The sequence below is a fragment of the Homalodisca vitripennis genome, chromosome 6 (assembly GCF_021130785.1).
Source record: "Homalodisca vitripennis isolate AUS2020 chromosome 6, UT_GWSS_2.1, whole genome shotgun sequence".
In the NCBI taxonomy this organism is placed as follows: Eukaryota; Metazoa; Arthropoda; class Insecta; order Hemiptera; family Cicadellidae; genus Homalodisca; species Homalodisca vitripennis.
In genome coordinates, this window is record NC_060212.1 from 73585360 (window position 1) to 73604488 (window position 19129).

The following is a 19129-nucleotide window of genomic DNA, read 5'->3' on the forward strand; positions in this document are numbered from 1 at the left end:
AAGCAGGTGGCGCATAGTCCGCGGCGCAACCTGTTGGATTTTTACAGTACTTCAAATGCATTTACCTTCAAAAACATATTTAGGTAAAAACTATTTTTTAATTATTTACACTTAGCCTGTTATATACTTTGTCTTCAATTACAGGTTAATTTTAAATAACGAGAAGTGTTCTTTTCAGGATTTTAAATTCAAAAAGTTTGTCTTTATAGGTACTTTTGATATTTCGATGCATTTAAGTGCCAATGGGGCAAAGCAAGTAGTAATTTAAAAATGTAAGCATGCTCTACATGTTAGTTTTAGTTTAATAGTTTAAACAATTTTGCTTAAAGTTAGTACACAATAGTGTTGAATAGTGTGTTTTCCACACGACAGTAGGTTTCATATGTATGAGGGTGGGTCACAGACTGTGTGGCATATTCATGAAGTTGGACAATTTGTTTAAAATTTTGTCTAGGAATTGACTGTACACAAAATCATTAAAAAGCATCTTTTATTTATTTCCAACTGAAACTCTATAATTTACAATAAATCGTACAACTCAAAGAGTACCTAACCGAACATGTAATAACTTACTATTACGTGTTGATTCACATATTATATGTTGGCATTTACATGCTATACTTTATCAGTATAACTTATCAGCATTTGGGGAAAGTGCTCCATTGTCAGTTGAAAGAAATGTAGGTTTTATGTCTGTTACATCTCAAGGTTCAGATTTAAAATATTTAAAAATTAATATTTATAATGGCAATGTTGTCGTACGATTTTTAAAACAACTGCCGTGATCTTAAAATGTCACAAAATAGCTTCGAGAACCAAATATGTATACAGCAAAGTAAGAATAAAAACCGTTAATTATTTTATCTGTATTAACTCTTAGCTGAGATATGATATATTTTGACAAATGTTATAAGAAGAGTTGGAAATTAAAACTTATCACAGCTAGCTTCATAGACATATGTACAATTATAACCACCACAATTAGCTAGAGTAGTGTTCCATAGTCATGACATAAATGATCTTTTTTTTTATAATTTTAAAACAACATTTCAGAGTATTAATGCAGTATTTATTTAAGTCAATGTAAACATGATCAAACTGTGCGATATTTCGAATATAGTTCCTCCCAGAATCCAACTCTGTCTGCCAAAGGTATCCCGTCGTTCAGTTTCCATTGAGGTCCAATGTCCATGAAACACGCCTTTTCCTTGGTGTTTTTCTCCCAAATCGCTCCCAGTTCACCGCAGTTGGGATCACTGAAAGTAAAAACAACGTTCTTATAACTATTAATTTATAAAACTAATTGATTTTGAAATCACAAAATAAAGGGTGTTTAAAAAGGACTACAACTTTGAAGACTCATATAAATTTATTAAAAATAGGTATAGTGCTGGAACTGAACGAGTGTCCTACATTTAAGAATACTCATATCATAATGTAGGCCTTTATAAAATTACCTGGAATAGTGATTATTTGTACCATAACCGACTTATTCCCACAGAGTATCAGAGTCATACTTCCTTGCGTTTGTAATTATTTTAATTTCAATTGATTAATAATGACCCAACTGACCAGAATTATCCTTCTCCTTAAACTAGTTGATATAGTGACGGCTCTTTGATTGAGCGATCACGGGTTCAAATATCGGGGAGGTCCCACCAAACAGAATTAACAGCCAAAGTGACCCAGACAAGCAAGCATAGTCAAGAGCTGAGGCTTAGAAAAGATAAAACATATTCTACCTTTTGATTATATCAGATCAACACGCATTACTTTTCGATCCTGATTAATTAATCACATTTATATCCTAAAACTTACCTTCATTTTGCCATCAAAACCTTTAAAACCATCAAAAGTTTGTTAGCGGCTCCAAATTGATTCTTTCATCAACCCGTCGTATCTACAAGCATACAAATGATGTCACACTTTCACACCATATTGGAATCACCGCCAGAGAAATCGGATCCATCACAGTCTGTCTGCGAGCAGCTAATCCACACCATCAGTATTTTGAGTTCTTTTACTATTATTACTTTTTTACTATTCCAAATGTAATAATTCTTAGGTTTCTAGCCATTATATAAAATTAATTATTTCTTATATACGTTCTTTTAGTATTAAATTATTAGAGTATATCTTTATTTATAAATTGGTTAAAGCTAACTGCTCACACAGTAATTATAAAAATATACATTTTCTTGGAATTTAGTTTCTCATGTTACTTTTAACTGGTAATCTGTTTACCGCGAAATGGTGAGAAATTAGGTACGCAGCCATAAGATCGAAAGTGACTAAAGTCTATCAGAGCACTAGGGTAGGCGTGCACATTGTTACTGAGTGAGCTGGCGCAGCATGACGCCTGGACGGAGAAGTGACAATCTGCAACACGAACCCCACCTTCCACAATAATCTACCGCGTCTCGACCGAGTACAGACTGCTCCACAGTCCAAGCGTCATTAAGCAAAACAATGAATACACTTGAAAACGCGACTGATAGTAGCAACACTTCGCTTGGTGCGACTAAATTACGTGCTTTCATGTGGAGTGGAAAGGGAAGTGTGACTTGCACGCATGCGCTAGTGACAGTTAGTGCTAGGTCTATTGCACGAGCAAGTTATACCCTCCAATAGCTTAACCTAGCTTTACTTTCTCGCACTCAGTGGCGGTTGTGTATTGTGTAGATAAATGCTGCATCCACTGTGTGGCATGTTTCTGAATGGATCAGAACTCGTGAAAGGATAAAATAATTTGTTTTTACGCTTGAGAAGCATAGGATGTCCATGCCTTGACTTGTTTTATCGTAGCTTCCTTGGCAGTAGAAGTCGGCTCATTGTTGGTGGGGGGGTGGGGGGGGGGGGGTCGGGGAGGTATATCATGCCTGAGTGTATTGTGTAGATAAATGCTCCATCGGCTCCGTAGCATGTTTCTGAATGGATCAGAACTCTTGAAAAGATAAAATAATTTGTTCTTACCCTTGAGAAGCAAAGGATGTCCATGCCTTGACATGTTTTATCATAGCTTCCTTGTCAGTAGAAGTCGGCTCAGGGTTGGAGAGCATGCCTGAGTGTATTGTGTAGATAAATGCTGCATCCGCTCCATGACATGTTTCTGAGTAGAACAGAGCTCATGAAAGGAAACTAATTACTGGAATAAAATAGCTTTACAATAGCCTAAGTATAAAAGATCTTTTCATAAGGTTTGATATTTTTCTAGATAGTTTATTCTTTAGAATATAGAAACGCAGGGTATATTGTTTTTACGTGTGTTTCAAAATTACAATGTTGCTTTAAATCTTATTCACTTTAAACCATAAATTTATTTACTATTTCATGTCCCATTAAAATATTTAGAACTGTGATAATTTTTGACCATAATTTCTACCTAGTCTATTTCTAGTATACGTTATAATATATAGCTGATGAAACTTGCCGTAATTTTACCAAAAACAAATGCTGGAAATTTATTGTTTGTTTATACGAAAATTTAAACTGAAAAGTTGTTGTACAGCAAACCAATTAAATAGTATTTATATTTTCAAATCTCTTTTTAACTGCAGGAATGTTTTCCAAGCAATTTTTGCAGTGAATAAACTAAAAAAAAAAAACAAACGTTACCTGATGGTGTAGCGATTTTAGCAAGTTGGTCTGGATCTTTATACATTAGTTTCATGAAGTCACACAGACATTTGGAGTGATTAGTAAACAGGTAACTGTAGACAGGTTCTGAAGACTTCTCCAACAAATATTTTCTGGTCTGTTCCATTCCCAGGTGGAAACCACAGTCTCCTACACACTGAATAATATATTATGTTACGATTTTGAGTATTAACATTAACACTCTTAACATCTATATCGGCATCCTTTTTTTTAACCACTTGCAAAAGACTTCGTTAACTACATGTGAATATTGTAAGGGTATAAATGTATTTCAACCAGAGTTAAAATATCCAATGTGAGTGTGTGTATGTATATATATATATATATATATATATATATATATATATATATATATATATATATATATATATATATATATATGTATATATATAAATCTTCCAAATGATTAAATAATTAAATGACTTAAACGTTTTTCAAACAGCAATCTACAAATGTATTATCAGTGTTAAACGATTGCAAACTAATGAATATTTTCGTAGATGATTCGAATTGGATTACATTTAATGAAGACAAAAAAGGCCGTTCTTAAAATTACTTTGTGTATATAAAACGGCGCAATATAAATAATACAGTTGGCAAAATTAAAAACTATTATATCATGGTCTTCACACTTGAAAAAGACCGGCGCATTTCTTTGATAAACATGCACTTTGGACACCCAAGTAAGCATTCGACTGATTGATTGTATTTTCAGGGTATCTCCCATGAGCATGATTACAATATGACTAATAATATATTTGTACGAAGTATACCCAAACCTATACTTACAAAACTTTAATAAAACAAAAGTAGCCAAATAATTAATTTAATATTTTTTCAAATTTTAAGAAGATTGTCAGCTTGAAAGTAAACTCCCTAAAGTTATATTTTATATTGCGTAAGGTAGTCATTCAAGAACATGTTTTTCCGGATAAAATGCCAAATTTTAATTTTGAGTTTTGTACAAAGCTCTAATAATGTATATACAGAAATTATAGAGAGAATAGGTCAGGAGGATTTTGTCAGGATAGAAATCCGTCTTCTAATTAGTTACTGATTGCTCTACTCACACACAGGAAATCATAAATGTTGTCCCAAGAGAGAGGTTTTCCTTTTAAGTAATAGTCCCAGATTTCTTTCCTTGCTTGTTTTTCCTCCACACTTCCTGGCTTGAGTCCCAAAAACGATGGGACTACAGCACTCGGGTTTTCATTTACGATTGCAAACTTTCCTTCATTCAGTTCAACTGAAAATATAACAAAGGAATCATGATGATGCTATATTTAACACATATCTGATGTACTATGATCTAACTAACTGATATATACCTACTATAACTAAGTTCAACTTGCATGTCTATGTACAGAAATTGTAACTAGATATATTGAAAAGTTTCCGGAAATCCTGCGAGATAGCAGGTTTAAATCCTGTCTGTGATTGTTGCACACTTTTTGTTAAGATGTTAAGATGGCACAGGCCAGTGGTCCATAAGACTAAGGGATCGACTTCTCCTCAAATAAGCAGAAATTTTATGTCAATGAAATATACCAAAATGACAAACATTTTATAAGAACCATGAGTACATTTTTATGTCTTTACCATTGTGATAAGTAGAGACCAGCTTTAAAGTCTCTCCATAATTTGTCTTTAAGGAATGGCTTAAAAATACTACTATAATATGTAGTCTTATAATTTTTTAATACTTCAATAATAATATTGCTATACTAGTAAGAATATTGTAATCATAAAATATAAGCAGTATGTGTTATTATAATAGCACTAGCATTTACCTGCGGTTTCGCACGCAATTTCGTAGGTTTTGCTCCTGTGTGACCATATCTGGTTCGAGTGAATTATATTTTCGATGCCAATGTTGAGTTTGCTTTGTTTACAGGATATGAAAATACTCCAACAAGTTAATAATGATGTCCATTGTAATTTACTTTGTTCTCAGTATGTTTTGTTCCATACTTGAGTTTGCCTTGTTTTCCAATCAAGAAAATATATATCACAGATTAGGGAAACCTACTTCTGTCAAAAGTGAACTAAGATGGGTTTTATAACGGTCTTTAAATTAATAGATAAATAGTAACGTTGTCTTTTAGATCTAATACTTAATATTTGGTAAAAAGGTCCAGTGAAAAGCATATTAACAATTACTCTACGCTTTTGTTTCTATATCATATATCATAGTTCTTGTCGACTGCTTCAAAGGGAGTCTTCGGTGTAAAATTCTGACCATCTTACGTTTTAGGATATTTTTTAAAGTAGATGAGTACTTATGTAATTACTCAAATCTAAAATGGAATGAAATATAATGCTTATTGCTTAAAAATTATTATTCATTATAAATGTAAACAAACTCAAAATAATAAACAACGTTACATAAAAGTTGATTAAATTAGACATGCTATTTTAATTAATATTTTACAACTTTAGAAACCAAGATGAAAATGTTTCGCTACTCTAAAGACCAATGGAGCCCAGGCCGGAGAAAGTTTCGAAAGAATACGCCTAGGGATATTCATCTCAGGGACGAATAAAAAATGTCTAAGTAAAACACCTGGTAGAATAGGTTATAGGCTACGTGAAAGCAAAACAAACAACTTTCGCATTTATAGTATTATTAGGTTTAGGATTCTCGTACATAAAGTGAAAGATCCCCCCTCAGCGCGGCGGATCAAGTACTTTTTGTGAAACAAATTTTTAATTAAATTATTATTATATTTTTGAACAATCTAAATTATTTTCTACAATGAAACGTCATTGTAAAATAGTTTTTAAAACATTTTATGATTTTCTGTAACTGTATAGATACACTTCATGGTAAAAAGTTTTAAAGTATTTACAGTTTGATTAAGATTTTAAAGAAAATTTGGTTTTTTATGTCTATATAAATGGTGAATGTATAAATGCCGCTTAGTTTTATACTCGCAATAGTACAAGAGAGTTAAAAATTGTAAAGTTTTCGAGATGTTTTGACTTGCTTAACTAGACTTTCTATTGAATATAATTAACAGTTAACTCTTTTTGAGTATGTGTGAGCCAGTTGGCAGTTACATTAACAACTTACTGAAGCCATACAAGGATCCCTCTTTAACACAACAGCCCAGAATGACAGGAACTTTGGCAAAGTCACCTTTCTTCATAATATTTTCAGGGCTGTCGGTCAGAAAAGCGTCAGGTCCTGCTGGTTCCACACTGGGTCCAAACACCAAACCAAATCTCGTCATCAAATCCTGTAGCCCAAACAAAACACAATTAAATTACAGACTCCATTAGATCCAAGAGTAAATGTGTCTCCTTCAGACATGTACATGATTAAAAAACAGTAGCATTGCAAACAAACTGAAGAATAAACACAGGACACCAAGGAAGTGTGCAGCGAGGGGGTTCAAGGGATCCGGACCCCCTTTGCTTACTATTTTTAGTAAACGATTATTATTATTTATATAATTCAATATTACTGACATGTACTGCTGAAAGATCGTTCTCTGTTGAAACCCAAGAACCTTTTTTTCAAGAACTTTTAAGGAACAAAAGGGGCCTTATTTTATGTCCACTTCGCCAAAATATCAGTTGTCTTGACCCCCAAATTTGGTTTCTGGCTACGTTCTTGCTAAACACTGTAAAAACTATAAATGTTACTAGCCAGCAATCTTTGTCGTCAGCCTAAACTTATTCCTTTTCCATTTCACCTTATACGGCATTATTCACATGTTTAATTATTCAAATGTTAACGATTGAGTTTAGGAGTCCTATAAATGTACACAACTTGTTACAAGATATGATATCAAGCTATAGTCTACTATTATATAATTAGGATCCATCAACAATGTAATTAATGACATACTATTCTACAAGGGAATATTTATTTAGCCATACATATTTAATATAGTTGGCTATATGGAATGGAGGAAATAGTATATAATAGAGGACTTAAGTAGACCTTATAATACAATTGTATAAAACATTTTTGACCATATCTGTAGGATGAGTTGGATAAAATTTGTCTTCTAAGTAGCCCCATAAAAAGTAGTTAAGCGGAGTTAGGTGAAGGGAACGAGCCGGCCACTCAATCGCTCAAAATGGAAGACTTTTTATGGGGCTACTTCAAAGACAAATTTGATCAATTTCATCCTACAGATATGATCGAACTCAGAAAGGATAGCACAGGAAGCTCAAGCTATTCCACGAGAATATATTTAAAATGCAGTAGTCAGCTTTTATAACTGGTTAGCACATTGCCAGACGGCCGGAGGAGAAAATTTTGAACACCCAACTTGAAATTAGTTCACTAGATAAGTGCTCCCTTCAACTTTCAAAAGAAATTTCTTCTGACTGGATCAGTTTTTTGAAGTCCGGTTTTCGGCATGGTTTTCAGTTCAACTATACATTTAATATGATGGACAACTCAACATAGGCTGTTATTAAAGACTTTCTTTTTGTCCTCGACGGGCCGCCCCCCAAAACTGAAAACCAATCATCATGCACCCCAAAAAGTAGCTTACTAATGCCAGTAACGATATGCCAATTTTTGTAGTGATATCTCTTGTCGTTTAAAAGTTATATATTATAGCCATCCTCAGTCTAATTGTCACCTTTTTCTATAATATTGTTTGTATCCAATATGCTGATATCACACTAATGAATAACAGTTAACATTAGTTTAAAACAAAAATTCGAATACATCTTATGGAAAGTACCTTTATAAAGATTTCAGCTGTAGACTTTACACACATATAAAGATCTAATGATGTGTATTATTACATTCATCAATGTAGACAAATTTTCATTTTTGCATGCCGGGAGATGTAATAATTTCTTTTCTGTATGATTGCTCTCTGACTGACATCTCGAGGATGAAATGATCTATGGATTTGAAATCATGCAAGCAATATCAGCCTGTTGCGCGACACGTCATGGCGTACTCTTACCTTGTTTATAGACAAATCTCCTGTTGTGTAAAAGTGATGAAAAGTGCGTTACCATATTCGTAGTCAGCTCTCTCGCAGCTACCATGATGTCGTCAGCAGATGCAGATTGGAGGGTACGAAGTACTTCCACAGGGTCTTCAGATTTACATCCCAGTTTCTTTGATACCATTAGCGCATGAGAACGTGGATTTTCCTGAAGAGTCCAAGGGTTAAGGGCAAATCCACTCTGGATGATAGCTTTATGGAATAAGCCTAAAATAAATTAAACAAATTAGTGTTAATGACGTTTTATTTTAATTTAAGAAAGCATGATTATTATGATTATTTACTATTCCAGCTACATTGATTGGTGCTAAGCATTCACATCGTACAAGATTAAAGTATAGTGGAGGCAAATTAGTTTCTTTGCAGTCTCCAAATAAAATTTTCAAAATAATTATTTGATAATTGCATTAAAAAGTGTGAGCTGAATTTTATTAACAGCTCATATTATGACAATTGTTTCCTGGTCAGAATAGTATTACGCGATTACCTCTGGAAGAAGGGGAGATCAGATGGTAGGCCACAGAAGCTCCGCCAGCACTGATACCAAAGATGGTGACATTGTTTGGGTCACCACCAAAACTGTCAATGTTGTCATGGACCCACTTCAAGGCCAGGGTCTGATCCTTGAGGCCTGCATTTCCTGGTAGTTCCTCATTCTCCAGAGATAGAAAACCTATCAGAAATGTTATATACTGTGAGCAATTTCACAACAAAAAGAAAACAGATTTTGAGTTAAAATTCAAAGTAAAACAGTTGTAGGTTGTAAAATTATACTCTGATAGAAACGTGTAGTATAAAGAAGTGTTCTTGTGATGATGTTCAACGTTTCTAATCTTTCACATATCATTATTGCAAAAAAGCAATGGAAAGGATTCAGCAAGCAAAGTGAGAAGAATGAGAGAAATGAAAAAAATAAGAATACATTGATTTATTCTTATTATTAATTTTTCGACAAATTCTTAATTCGGATAAACACCTGACGATGATAATGATACTCTTAACGAAGATCTCTTAATAAAGGCATATGCTAAGATCACATAGCTTCTGCGAGCCAAATCTATTCAATATCGGGCATTACGACTGCAGCGACCTAATGCTAGAAGTCTATCGCAGCTAAAGCTATTGTATCATGGCTTTCCATACATTCATGAAAGTTCAAAGGAAATTCCACAAACTGAAAGCAGTTATGACAAAAGATTTGTTCAATATGATATATATATATAAAACAAATATATATATAATATATATATATATATATATATATATATATATATATATATATATATATATATATATATATATAACGATATATATATATATTCGTTTATATATATATATATATTATATATGTATACACCGGATGTTTAAATGCAAAAAACTTTAATTTATTATAAACATTAATTAGACTTCTCGGTACAAATGTCCTTTAATTCTTCGGCATTTGCCGTATTAAAAAGGTGTAATAAAAAATAATACAGCAAACAAACAAAATTAACATAAATAAATAATTATATATATTTTATTCCATTTCATAATATATAGAAAACTAGGTGAGATATTGTCATCTCGCATTAAGTTAAATAAAACAGTAAATATTTTGATCTAACTTAGCCATTCATGTCACAAACCAAGACCCAGTAGTAGTGGAATTAATGGAAAACGAGTTCCTTATGTAGACCGAGACAATGCATAAAAGTATTGTATTTTAACATGCAAACTAATAAAAAAAATACTAGTATCCACCACATTTTAGTCCAATTTAGAGTGTTAATGGCGGACGTTAGTCACACTACTAAATCGTTATACGGCACAACAGTCCAGTTTACTGATACAGTATTTCTTACAGACATACTTGAAACTTTGATTATGTAACAGTTTTCAAAGTTATAGTATTCTTAAAACTAGTATGTGCAACTATGATTGATTATCTCTTATCTGTATTTTGCCACTTTTGTACATGTATAAATAATTTAAACATCTGTAAATTATTAATTATTGAAGTAAATCATACACGGTTAGCCGATGTTTCTTGTTCAATACGTTACAGGAAACATTTATACATAGAGTTAAGTTGTATTTAAGTTTTAAGTCAAAATGTTTGTCGCACATAAAGTAAAACCTCATAAAAATATAGAATAGTTATTTTTGTAAATATTTGAATGCAAAAAGTGTGTAATGTAGGCTCTTATTGCAGAGAGATGAAAAAGTTATATTTCCAAAGAATTTAATTTAACGAGTAAAACTTTGAACTAAAAAACGCATCTTGAAACTGTATGCTATAGTACATAAACGAACTCAATTAATCATGATATATAATGTACATTTCACAAAGAAGTCATCCATGTAGTTTGTTCAACTTAAAACTCAACTGAAAAAAGGAAATATTAGCAAGCAGTCGCAATACGGAAATTGTATAAGCAACGTTCGCAAAGAAATTGAAATTCATAGATCTGAAGGATCTAAAAACATATTATGTTATAGAAAATATTCTTATTGAGAAACGAATTATGCGCGTCGTATTACATGAAATGTAACAAGTTTCAAATGATAGGGTAACGCAACGTACGCATTCTCAAATCAAACTATAAGAACGTCAAAAAACCACGCGATCAATAAACCACACACTGCTTTAAAATGAATATAATTCCATTTATTCTGGTACACGATATGATATATTGAAATTTAAATTCCGGTATCAATTATCACAATCAGCCATCCACCCGTATTATTAATCGGATAACTGCTAAACAGCTGGTTCTCTGTCAGATTTAGAGGTCAAGAATTTTCTTTGCATATAAATGACAGACTAAAAGAAGAAAGGCGAATTATAAATAGTGAAATTTGTGGTACTGTTTTAGACGGAAAACAAAAGTAATTGTTTGAAACCTTCAAATAAGGACCTACTGAGCTAGTTCTTATGAACAAAACTTACCCTCCTTTGCAATAACAGTTATCGTACATGCAAATTAAAGCTTTGCTTTTTACAAGCCAAATATAATTTTTATTTGTAACATCAAAGTTGGTTATAATGTTATACTAAAGCGTCTAATATGTATAAACAATAAACTAAAATTTAAATGGATAAGTTTTACATTTTGGGTACTTCTCGTGTATTCATAAACTTTTTCTCGTGCACGCCAGCAAACGTATTGCAAGTTATGGTATGACACAATAAACATACATAGATACTAAACTTTATTTGTTTATCATCGTATTCTCTGAAAATTCCTCATTTATAAGTAAAATCCTTCTAAATTTTTTTTAGAAAGTATAAATGTTTAAGAATGCTTCATAGCGTAAAACGCTAGTGCTAGTGAATTCTATTTAGACAAATGATAAGCTTTAAAGTATCTTGGTCTAACCAAGTATTGAGTTGAAACGAACTCAGGATCTCTTCTTTAAAATACCACACGGTCCCTTAAGAGTTAGAGTAATGAAAGTCAAGGTGGAAAATCTACCCATAGCTCAACATATTGTGATAGAGAGCTATGGAATAACTCATTTTACTGGAATAAATAACTAATTTAATTCTAACGAAATTTCCCGCGGACAGATAGACAACCTTGAAAAAAAGATATTGACACAATAATTACGTTGAACCAAATTTCATGGTCAGACGTCCATCATCATACAACACATTCTTGTTAGAAATGAAGTTTGATGCAAAATTCATTAATGTATCCATTACTTGCTACCCAGACCGAAAACTTCATTCAGGATATAGTTCATGTCTTCTAGTTACATTAAAGAACTTACCAAACACGCCAACTCTGTAGTTAGGTGATACAATAATGACATCTTCATACAATAAGATATCAGGGCCAGACATACTCAAACCACCTGAACCTCCATTGAAACCTCCACCATGGATGGAGAACATCACAGGCTTCTTGGGTTTGCTGCTGCCTGGAAGCTGACATGAAACGTTGTTAGAATAAGGAACAAAGTATAATTAATGTTTCATGTTCCCAGGAGAACCGTCCGTGTTACTCCGTGTAAAAATTTTTCGCTAATTATTTTGTCAATTTATTAGTTTTTGTGTATCCTTAGCCTTATATATCTTAACAGTGGTACATTTGATATTTTCAAATCATCAATAATGGGTTGTAGATAATCCTAGCAGATTGCATGACTACTAAAGGCTTGTAAATATATTTTGTGTTAACACCGAAAAATGTTTATGAAAAGTCCTACAAGCTCCAGACAATATGAATTTCACACACACACACACACACACACACACACACACACACACACACACACACACACACACACACACACACACACACACACACACACACACACACACACACACACACACACACACACACACACACACACACACACACACACACACCACACACACACACACACACACACACACACACACACACACACACACACACACACACACACACACACACACACACACACACACACACACACACACACACACACACACACACACACACACACACACACACACACACACACACACACACACACACACACACACACACACACACACACACACACCACACACACACACACACACACACACACACACACACACACACACACACACACACACACACACACACACACACACACACACACACACACACACACACACACACACACACACACACACACACACACACACACACACACACACACACACACACACACACACACACACACACACACACACACACACACACACAAGATAGGAGTACGCTACACCACGTATCGCGTAACATACTTCGCTGAGGTTGCATGCAAAATTTATAGTACATAACTCTATTAGCTTTCGAGATTTTCTGCTAATAACCATATAAAAAAGATAAAGACTTTATAATTGCGTTTAGCCAAATGCCATGGTTGGAAATCCGCCACTATAGAACACAATTATGTTATAAATGAAGATTTACGCGTCATTTAAAGTATACGGATGAAATATTTCTCAACATATCTTACCACACTGATACATTCAAATTTTCGTCTATAGTTATGTTTCATTAGGTAAGTTAAGTTTCATAATGATGTTGAAATAATAACAGTTCCGATGAGCTAGGGAGGGTACTACAACCCAGGATTGCGTTAAAATTAAATGTTTTCACTGACTTTTAACATGGACGTTCCACTCTATTTGTTTCATTTAACTATATTAATCTAAATATCTTATGCTCAAAACATATAAATATGTGTATACGCAGATTGTTTATACATTTACCTATACTACCTTTTTCTCGTTGCCAACTCGTACCCATAAGACCAATGACAAAAATATTCGCAAACGCTCAGCTAAATCATCAAACTTAGTGTTGCTCATATGGAAATGAAGCTTCATTCAAAGTTCGAGATATCGTGTGGGCAGACAAACAGATTGACCGACAGACAGAAGTGACATTTGTCCAGCCTCTCGAATAATATGCACTAAAGCTCAGTTAATTAAAAATAAATTTAAATCCTCGTAAAAAAGCTCTTGTATTATTATTTAAGGTTATAATTTAACGTGGCCTGGGACTGGATTCGGAAAAAATGCAGTTATTATAAGTGAAGTAAGAGAAATTCAGAAAGAAGCTAAGAAAACTATGTTCAATCAAGTCAGATTTACAGAGTATTGATAAAACAATACGTTTGAACCTTTTAAAAGCAAGAACCACAAAGTAAAAACTGTGAGGTCTGTTGGTGTGTATATACTTTGATCCCAAATCCTGGGGTTCGATTACAATAAAACACGACTGAAGAAGTTGAAGATAGTGGTGGAAGCAGCAAATCAAGTTACTGGTCCGGAGTTTCAAAACGGGACGGATAAAACAAAATATGATACTGAATTTGTCAAAAATATATTCACATAGCAAAAAACAGATTGATACATGTTTCTAAACTTCTTTTAAAGTAGAAGGAAGTTATGTTCAAAGAATCTTTTTAACAAGAGCCAAACAATTTTTATTTACATTTTCTATCGGCTTATTACTGGCTTGGGCGAAGGGGCAGGCAGAACGACTATTTCTGCCTAGGGTGCCAGAATCCCTTGCGTCACCCAGCTACTCCAGAACAGCTGACTCTTTGTTTCAAAAGCTTAAAATTTATTTAAAAAGCAATCGAAAAAGTTTTCAATATTTATAAAATCTTAATTTTTAAATACGAGTATGTAAATTAAATGAACTATTGTTAATAAGATAATGCGTGTAATTACCTCGTTCATGTAAATATTAAGATAAAGACAATCTTCGTCACCCTCCCAAAGTTTGGTATGGTCAGTTCCCGGTTTTGGGAACATGATGTTCTGATTAGACTTAGGGCCATCTTCTAAAGCATCTCTGACTCCTTCCCAGCCACCAAAAGGCTGCGGTGCCTAAAAGGGTGATCATTATAATTCATTAATAATTATTTTACTTTAATGATTTCAATGTTAATATCTAAACTCACATGTTATATTTGTTTTAACTGTTCATCTGTAAATGTTACAAATTATATTTTAATTTATAAACATTTCAGTCAATAAGATTTACCTGGAATCTGAGATTTCCCAGTGGCGGTTTACCAAAAGGGATGCCTTGAAACGCATAATATTTCTTCAGAGTGAGGACAGACTGTCTGGTATGTCCTCTCAACTGCCCCAACTTGGTGTCTATCACAACTGTATTCTCTGCCATGGTTACTGTGTGGAATCTGGGTATGTCACGTTATATATGGAAACATTAAAGTCAGACCTATCTTATCTATGGTTTGATAACCACTATCTGCTTCTCAATAAACACTCACTTAATGAAAATATTGTCATCTTCAACGACAGGAAATCAGTATTTGAAATGTCATGGTTCGCTGAAGTGGAGCAATTTGAAATTTTAAATACCTAAAGGTGTGACATTTGTGCCTAAAGGATAGTATTAATTTTTCATCAAGATCATGAATCGCATCGTAGTAAATTATAATAGTAGTGTGAAGTACAATAAAAAGTATTTTAGGTAATACTCATGAGTGCGAATACACCGAAAGTCTCGGAACTGTTGAATACGTTTTGAAGCTTTGGAAATGAAGATACAGAACTTTGCACATTGTTTCCAGTGCATCAAAAACTGTTTAACATGACTATTTTAACAACTCGATCTATATATGATTGTATAAATGGCAATAGCCTTATTTAATTTCAATAAACATTGAATCACAAAAAGTACTTGCTCCGCCGGGAGTCCAACCCGGATCTCTCACTTGCCGGGTGAATGTGCTACCATTACACCACAGAGCGCTTACTTTTTCCGATTCAATTATTTTGTATTTGGCCGTATCTTTCACATATGTGTTTAAATAAGCAAACTAACAAGTGAAAGATACGGCCAAATACAAAATAATTGAATCGGAAAAAGTAAGCGCTCTGAGGTGTAATGGTAGCACATTCACCCGGCAAGTGAGAGATCCGGGTTCGACTCCCAGCGGAGCAGGTACTTTTTGTGATTCAATGTTTATTGAAATTATATATATATATTTATATATATATATATATATATATATATATATATATATATATATATATATAGTGTTAAAATACATTTTTATGTCCAGCAGTAACATGCTGACTCGATCGGCAAAATTTCAACGGCTCTGGAACTTCTGAGACACGTTGGGTGAATTGAATAAGTACAGCTAAAATAAACAAGTTTCTATTTTGTATATTGTCTGATTTGAACAGAGAGATTTCGAATATATTTCACATTAACAAGAAAAATATAGAGACTGAAATAATCTATCTCATTTGTAGTAATCACAGAACAGTACATTTATTTTACATCTTTTAGAGGACAAAATGTACGTTTAAAAAAATAAATATTATAGCCTATTAAAACACAACACAGATTTAAATTAACAAGTAGAGAATAATACAAATTGACCCTTTAGAGAAAAAGTGTGCTAATTGTAAATTAGTTACTGAGCTTAAATATATTTATTGTGAACAGTGTAGTTAAAAATTCAATGACATTTATTTACTTTGAAATGCTACAAAGAAACACACATTGAATTTTTAAATTTAATAAACAATAAACAATTTGTATTTAGAGTAGAATAGAATCGTAGTTAGTTTTCTAGAAAAGATCCATGACGGAGCCAGTTCCCTCTCTTACACGCTAAACATCTCACTTCAAACGCCATGTAAAAATATTACCTATATTACCTCGGAAACATTATTTTACTACTTGTGTATATTTACCCATGCATTCGAGTGAAAGAAAAAAAAAATGTTTATGTGGATTTTAATAACAGAGAAAATGGATAAAACACAGTTCTCTGTTTAAAAAAATAAGCTCTCCACTTTAATTCATCATTATTAAAAAAAAAATAATGACATTGAAAACTTCCTAACAGCATTTCTTGTATGTCACTTGAAGTATTACATAGTACAAAATTGAGTTCTAAGTTAATAATTAAAAGTGTAATTAAATTTTCTGTAAATCCTTACGAAATCGGTTATCAGTAATCATTTTGAAATTTTGAAAGTACTACATGTTCTACATATGAATTTTGATTTGGATTTATACTCACTAAAATTGTAATTATTTAAAAATATGTCAATATTTATTTCTAACTATCTTTGCTTGTGATTGAGGGTGCAGATTAACCGAAGTACAGTCACGAGAATGAATTCTAGACATGCTCCGCCTGGCCAGCCCCCCCCCCACCCACTGTGCCAAGAGCGAATTTCTTAGGAGCATCACTAAGGACAAAACAGCAATACTCCTTTTGGTTAATGTTCTCAATAGCTCAATAACAACAAATCCGATGTTCTAGTGATTACTATTATTTCAAACCATAGACTGACAATTCTGGAATGCCAACGTTTCTGGTATGGGTAAACACGGTTTTTTTATGTGGGGCGGCTACTATAGTCTTGATGTTTACCAAGCTTTCCGGCACACCGGGGCAGAACTGATGCAAGTCTGCTGTCTCTCGGTGAATGTTTTGGTGCACGATGTATTTTCGGTAAATCTTTCGGTTGAAGATCCCCAAGAATAGTAATTATTCCGCCTTCCATGTCTCGTTGTTCCAATACTTATTCTCAACAAAACAATAAATTGGATAGGAAATTTGACGGACCATACAGGATTGTGATTATTATCTCAGAGAACAGTTATATAGTTCAGCACACCAAGGAATTAAACATTTTGAAAAGAGTGCATCTACAAGATTTGAGACCCGCTTAAGTGAAAATGAATTCAAGAACAATTGGACAATTTTTTCTTTGAGCAAAAAAATATAAAAAAACCCTATAGTAAAATGTTATAATTGAGTAACCATAGGCCAAGTCAAGGTTTTGTGTTTTCTTTCAGGTATTAAAAGAAAAAGGAGATTTTATGACATATGGTAAATAAATATTACATGAAGAGGAGAATTACATGGCCTCAGCACTTAAAAATTTAGAAATGTAGTATTTAATAATAGTGTCTACAACCATTATACTGTCTGATATTAGTATAAATACATTATATTATTGATGTATTAACATTCCTTCTTGTGTGTCCAATTTCATGTTTTTATTTATTTATTGTGAACGATTGATAGAGAGAAATTTATGTCAACCCCCACCCCCCCCCTGTGATCCAATGTAAATAACTTGTTAGTAATAAAATAAAAGGTCTTAAATAGTTTAGTAAAGTTTATGAAGGAAAGAATGAGTAATCTTCGAGTTGGATAAAAATTAAAAATTGTTGAAAACGAAACGAGACAAGCTCTGAAATTCCGACATAAATGGTGACAAGGGGACTTATGTCATAGTAAGAGAGAATGTTCTGTTTATATGTGGAATGCTGTGGAGGTGAGATACGGGTAACACTTGCACTACCAGTTACGCGATGGACTCAAGGGACGACACACACGACCGTGAAGACGCGCACAAAGCGACTGATGGAGCTGCTGACTTCCATACATAGACGTCGACAGGAGACTGGAAGGAACAAAATACCTTGGACTGGAGACGTCTGACCGGTTGTGGATATAGTAAAATTAGAATTGTGAGGTTATTAGGCTTCACTATCTCGAGTCATTGACCTTCATTCTTTTTATAGCGGGACAACCACTATTTGTCTAACTGTTCTGTCTGTTCCAAAAACATTGGTGGGTAACTGAATGATGTCCGTTTCAAAAACATTTTTAATTGCTAATTGGTGTTAACATTTTTTTATCAACTGCTGGGCCGTATTTAGAAGTAAAGGAGGGGGAGTAATGTAGCATTTTTAAAGCTACATTGGTTGATTTGTTTTTAATCAAAACTTAAATTAAATGACAATTTTTGGAAAGGAAATATTGTGATTTACGTTTAAATTAGATTGTGAGAAGTTAGGATAAAACGAATATGTAATCCTTTGGCAAGTTAGTGCTGGTAACTTTAAATTATTAGGAAGGCTTTTTTCCGTGAGGGATTTTGAGGTAAGCACCAAATTTATTGTACGTTATATTGAAATAGTCATCCAGATCTGATATTAAATTAAATT

At 33.2% G+C, this 19129-nt stretch overlaps 1 protein-coding gene across 3 annotated transcripts; it reads right to left on the reverse strand.

The window, feature by feature from the left end:
- Positions 1-473: 473 nt before the first annotated feature.
- On the reverse strand, positions 474-18553 carry LOC124364451 (venom carboxylesterase-6-like). Of its 3 annotated transcripts, none has more exons than XM_046819949.1 (11): positions 18481-18553; positions 15158-15317; positions 14842-15000; positions 12396-12552; positions 9127-9312; positions 8647-8846; positions 6731-6896; positions 4728-4903; positions 3616-3793; positions 2974-3109; positions 474-1256 (listed from the first exon to the last, which is right to left on the reverse strand). In XM_046819949.1, exons 2-11 carry the CDS (start codon positions 15299-15301, stop codon positions 1094-1096), a joined length of 1665 nt encoding a protein of 554 aa, XP_046675905.1. In that variant the 5' UTR covers positions 15302-15317; positions 18481-18553; the 3' UTR covers positions 474-1093. The 3 variants fall into 3 exon arrangements, with proteins under 3 accessions (XP_046675905.1, XP_046675904.1, XP_046675903.1); XM_046819948.1 differs by lacking the exon at positions 18481-18553 and adding an exon at positions 17541-17735; XM_046819947.1 differs by lacking the exon at positions 18481-18553 and having other exon boundaries at positions 15158-15599.
- Between the last annotated feature and the right edge of the window lie 576 nt (positions 18554-19129).

Bases quoted from the DNA above. Each gene is read 5' to 3' on its own strand.
- LOC124364451 (XM_046819949.1), bottom strand. From the start codon at position 15,301: ATGGCAGAGAATACAGTTGTGATAGACACCAAGTTGGGGCAGTTGAGA. The intron at 12,553-14,841 runs GTAATTACACGC...GTTTCATGTCAG, and splicing joins TTAATATTTACATGAACGAG to CTTCCAGGCAGCAGCAAACC. The intron at 4,904-6,730 runs GTAAGTTGTTAA...TTATATTTTCAG, and splicing joins GGGATCCTTGTATGGCTTCA to TTGAACTGAATGAAGGAAAG.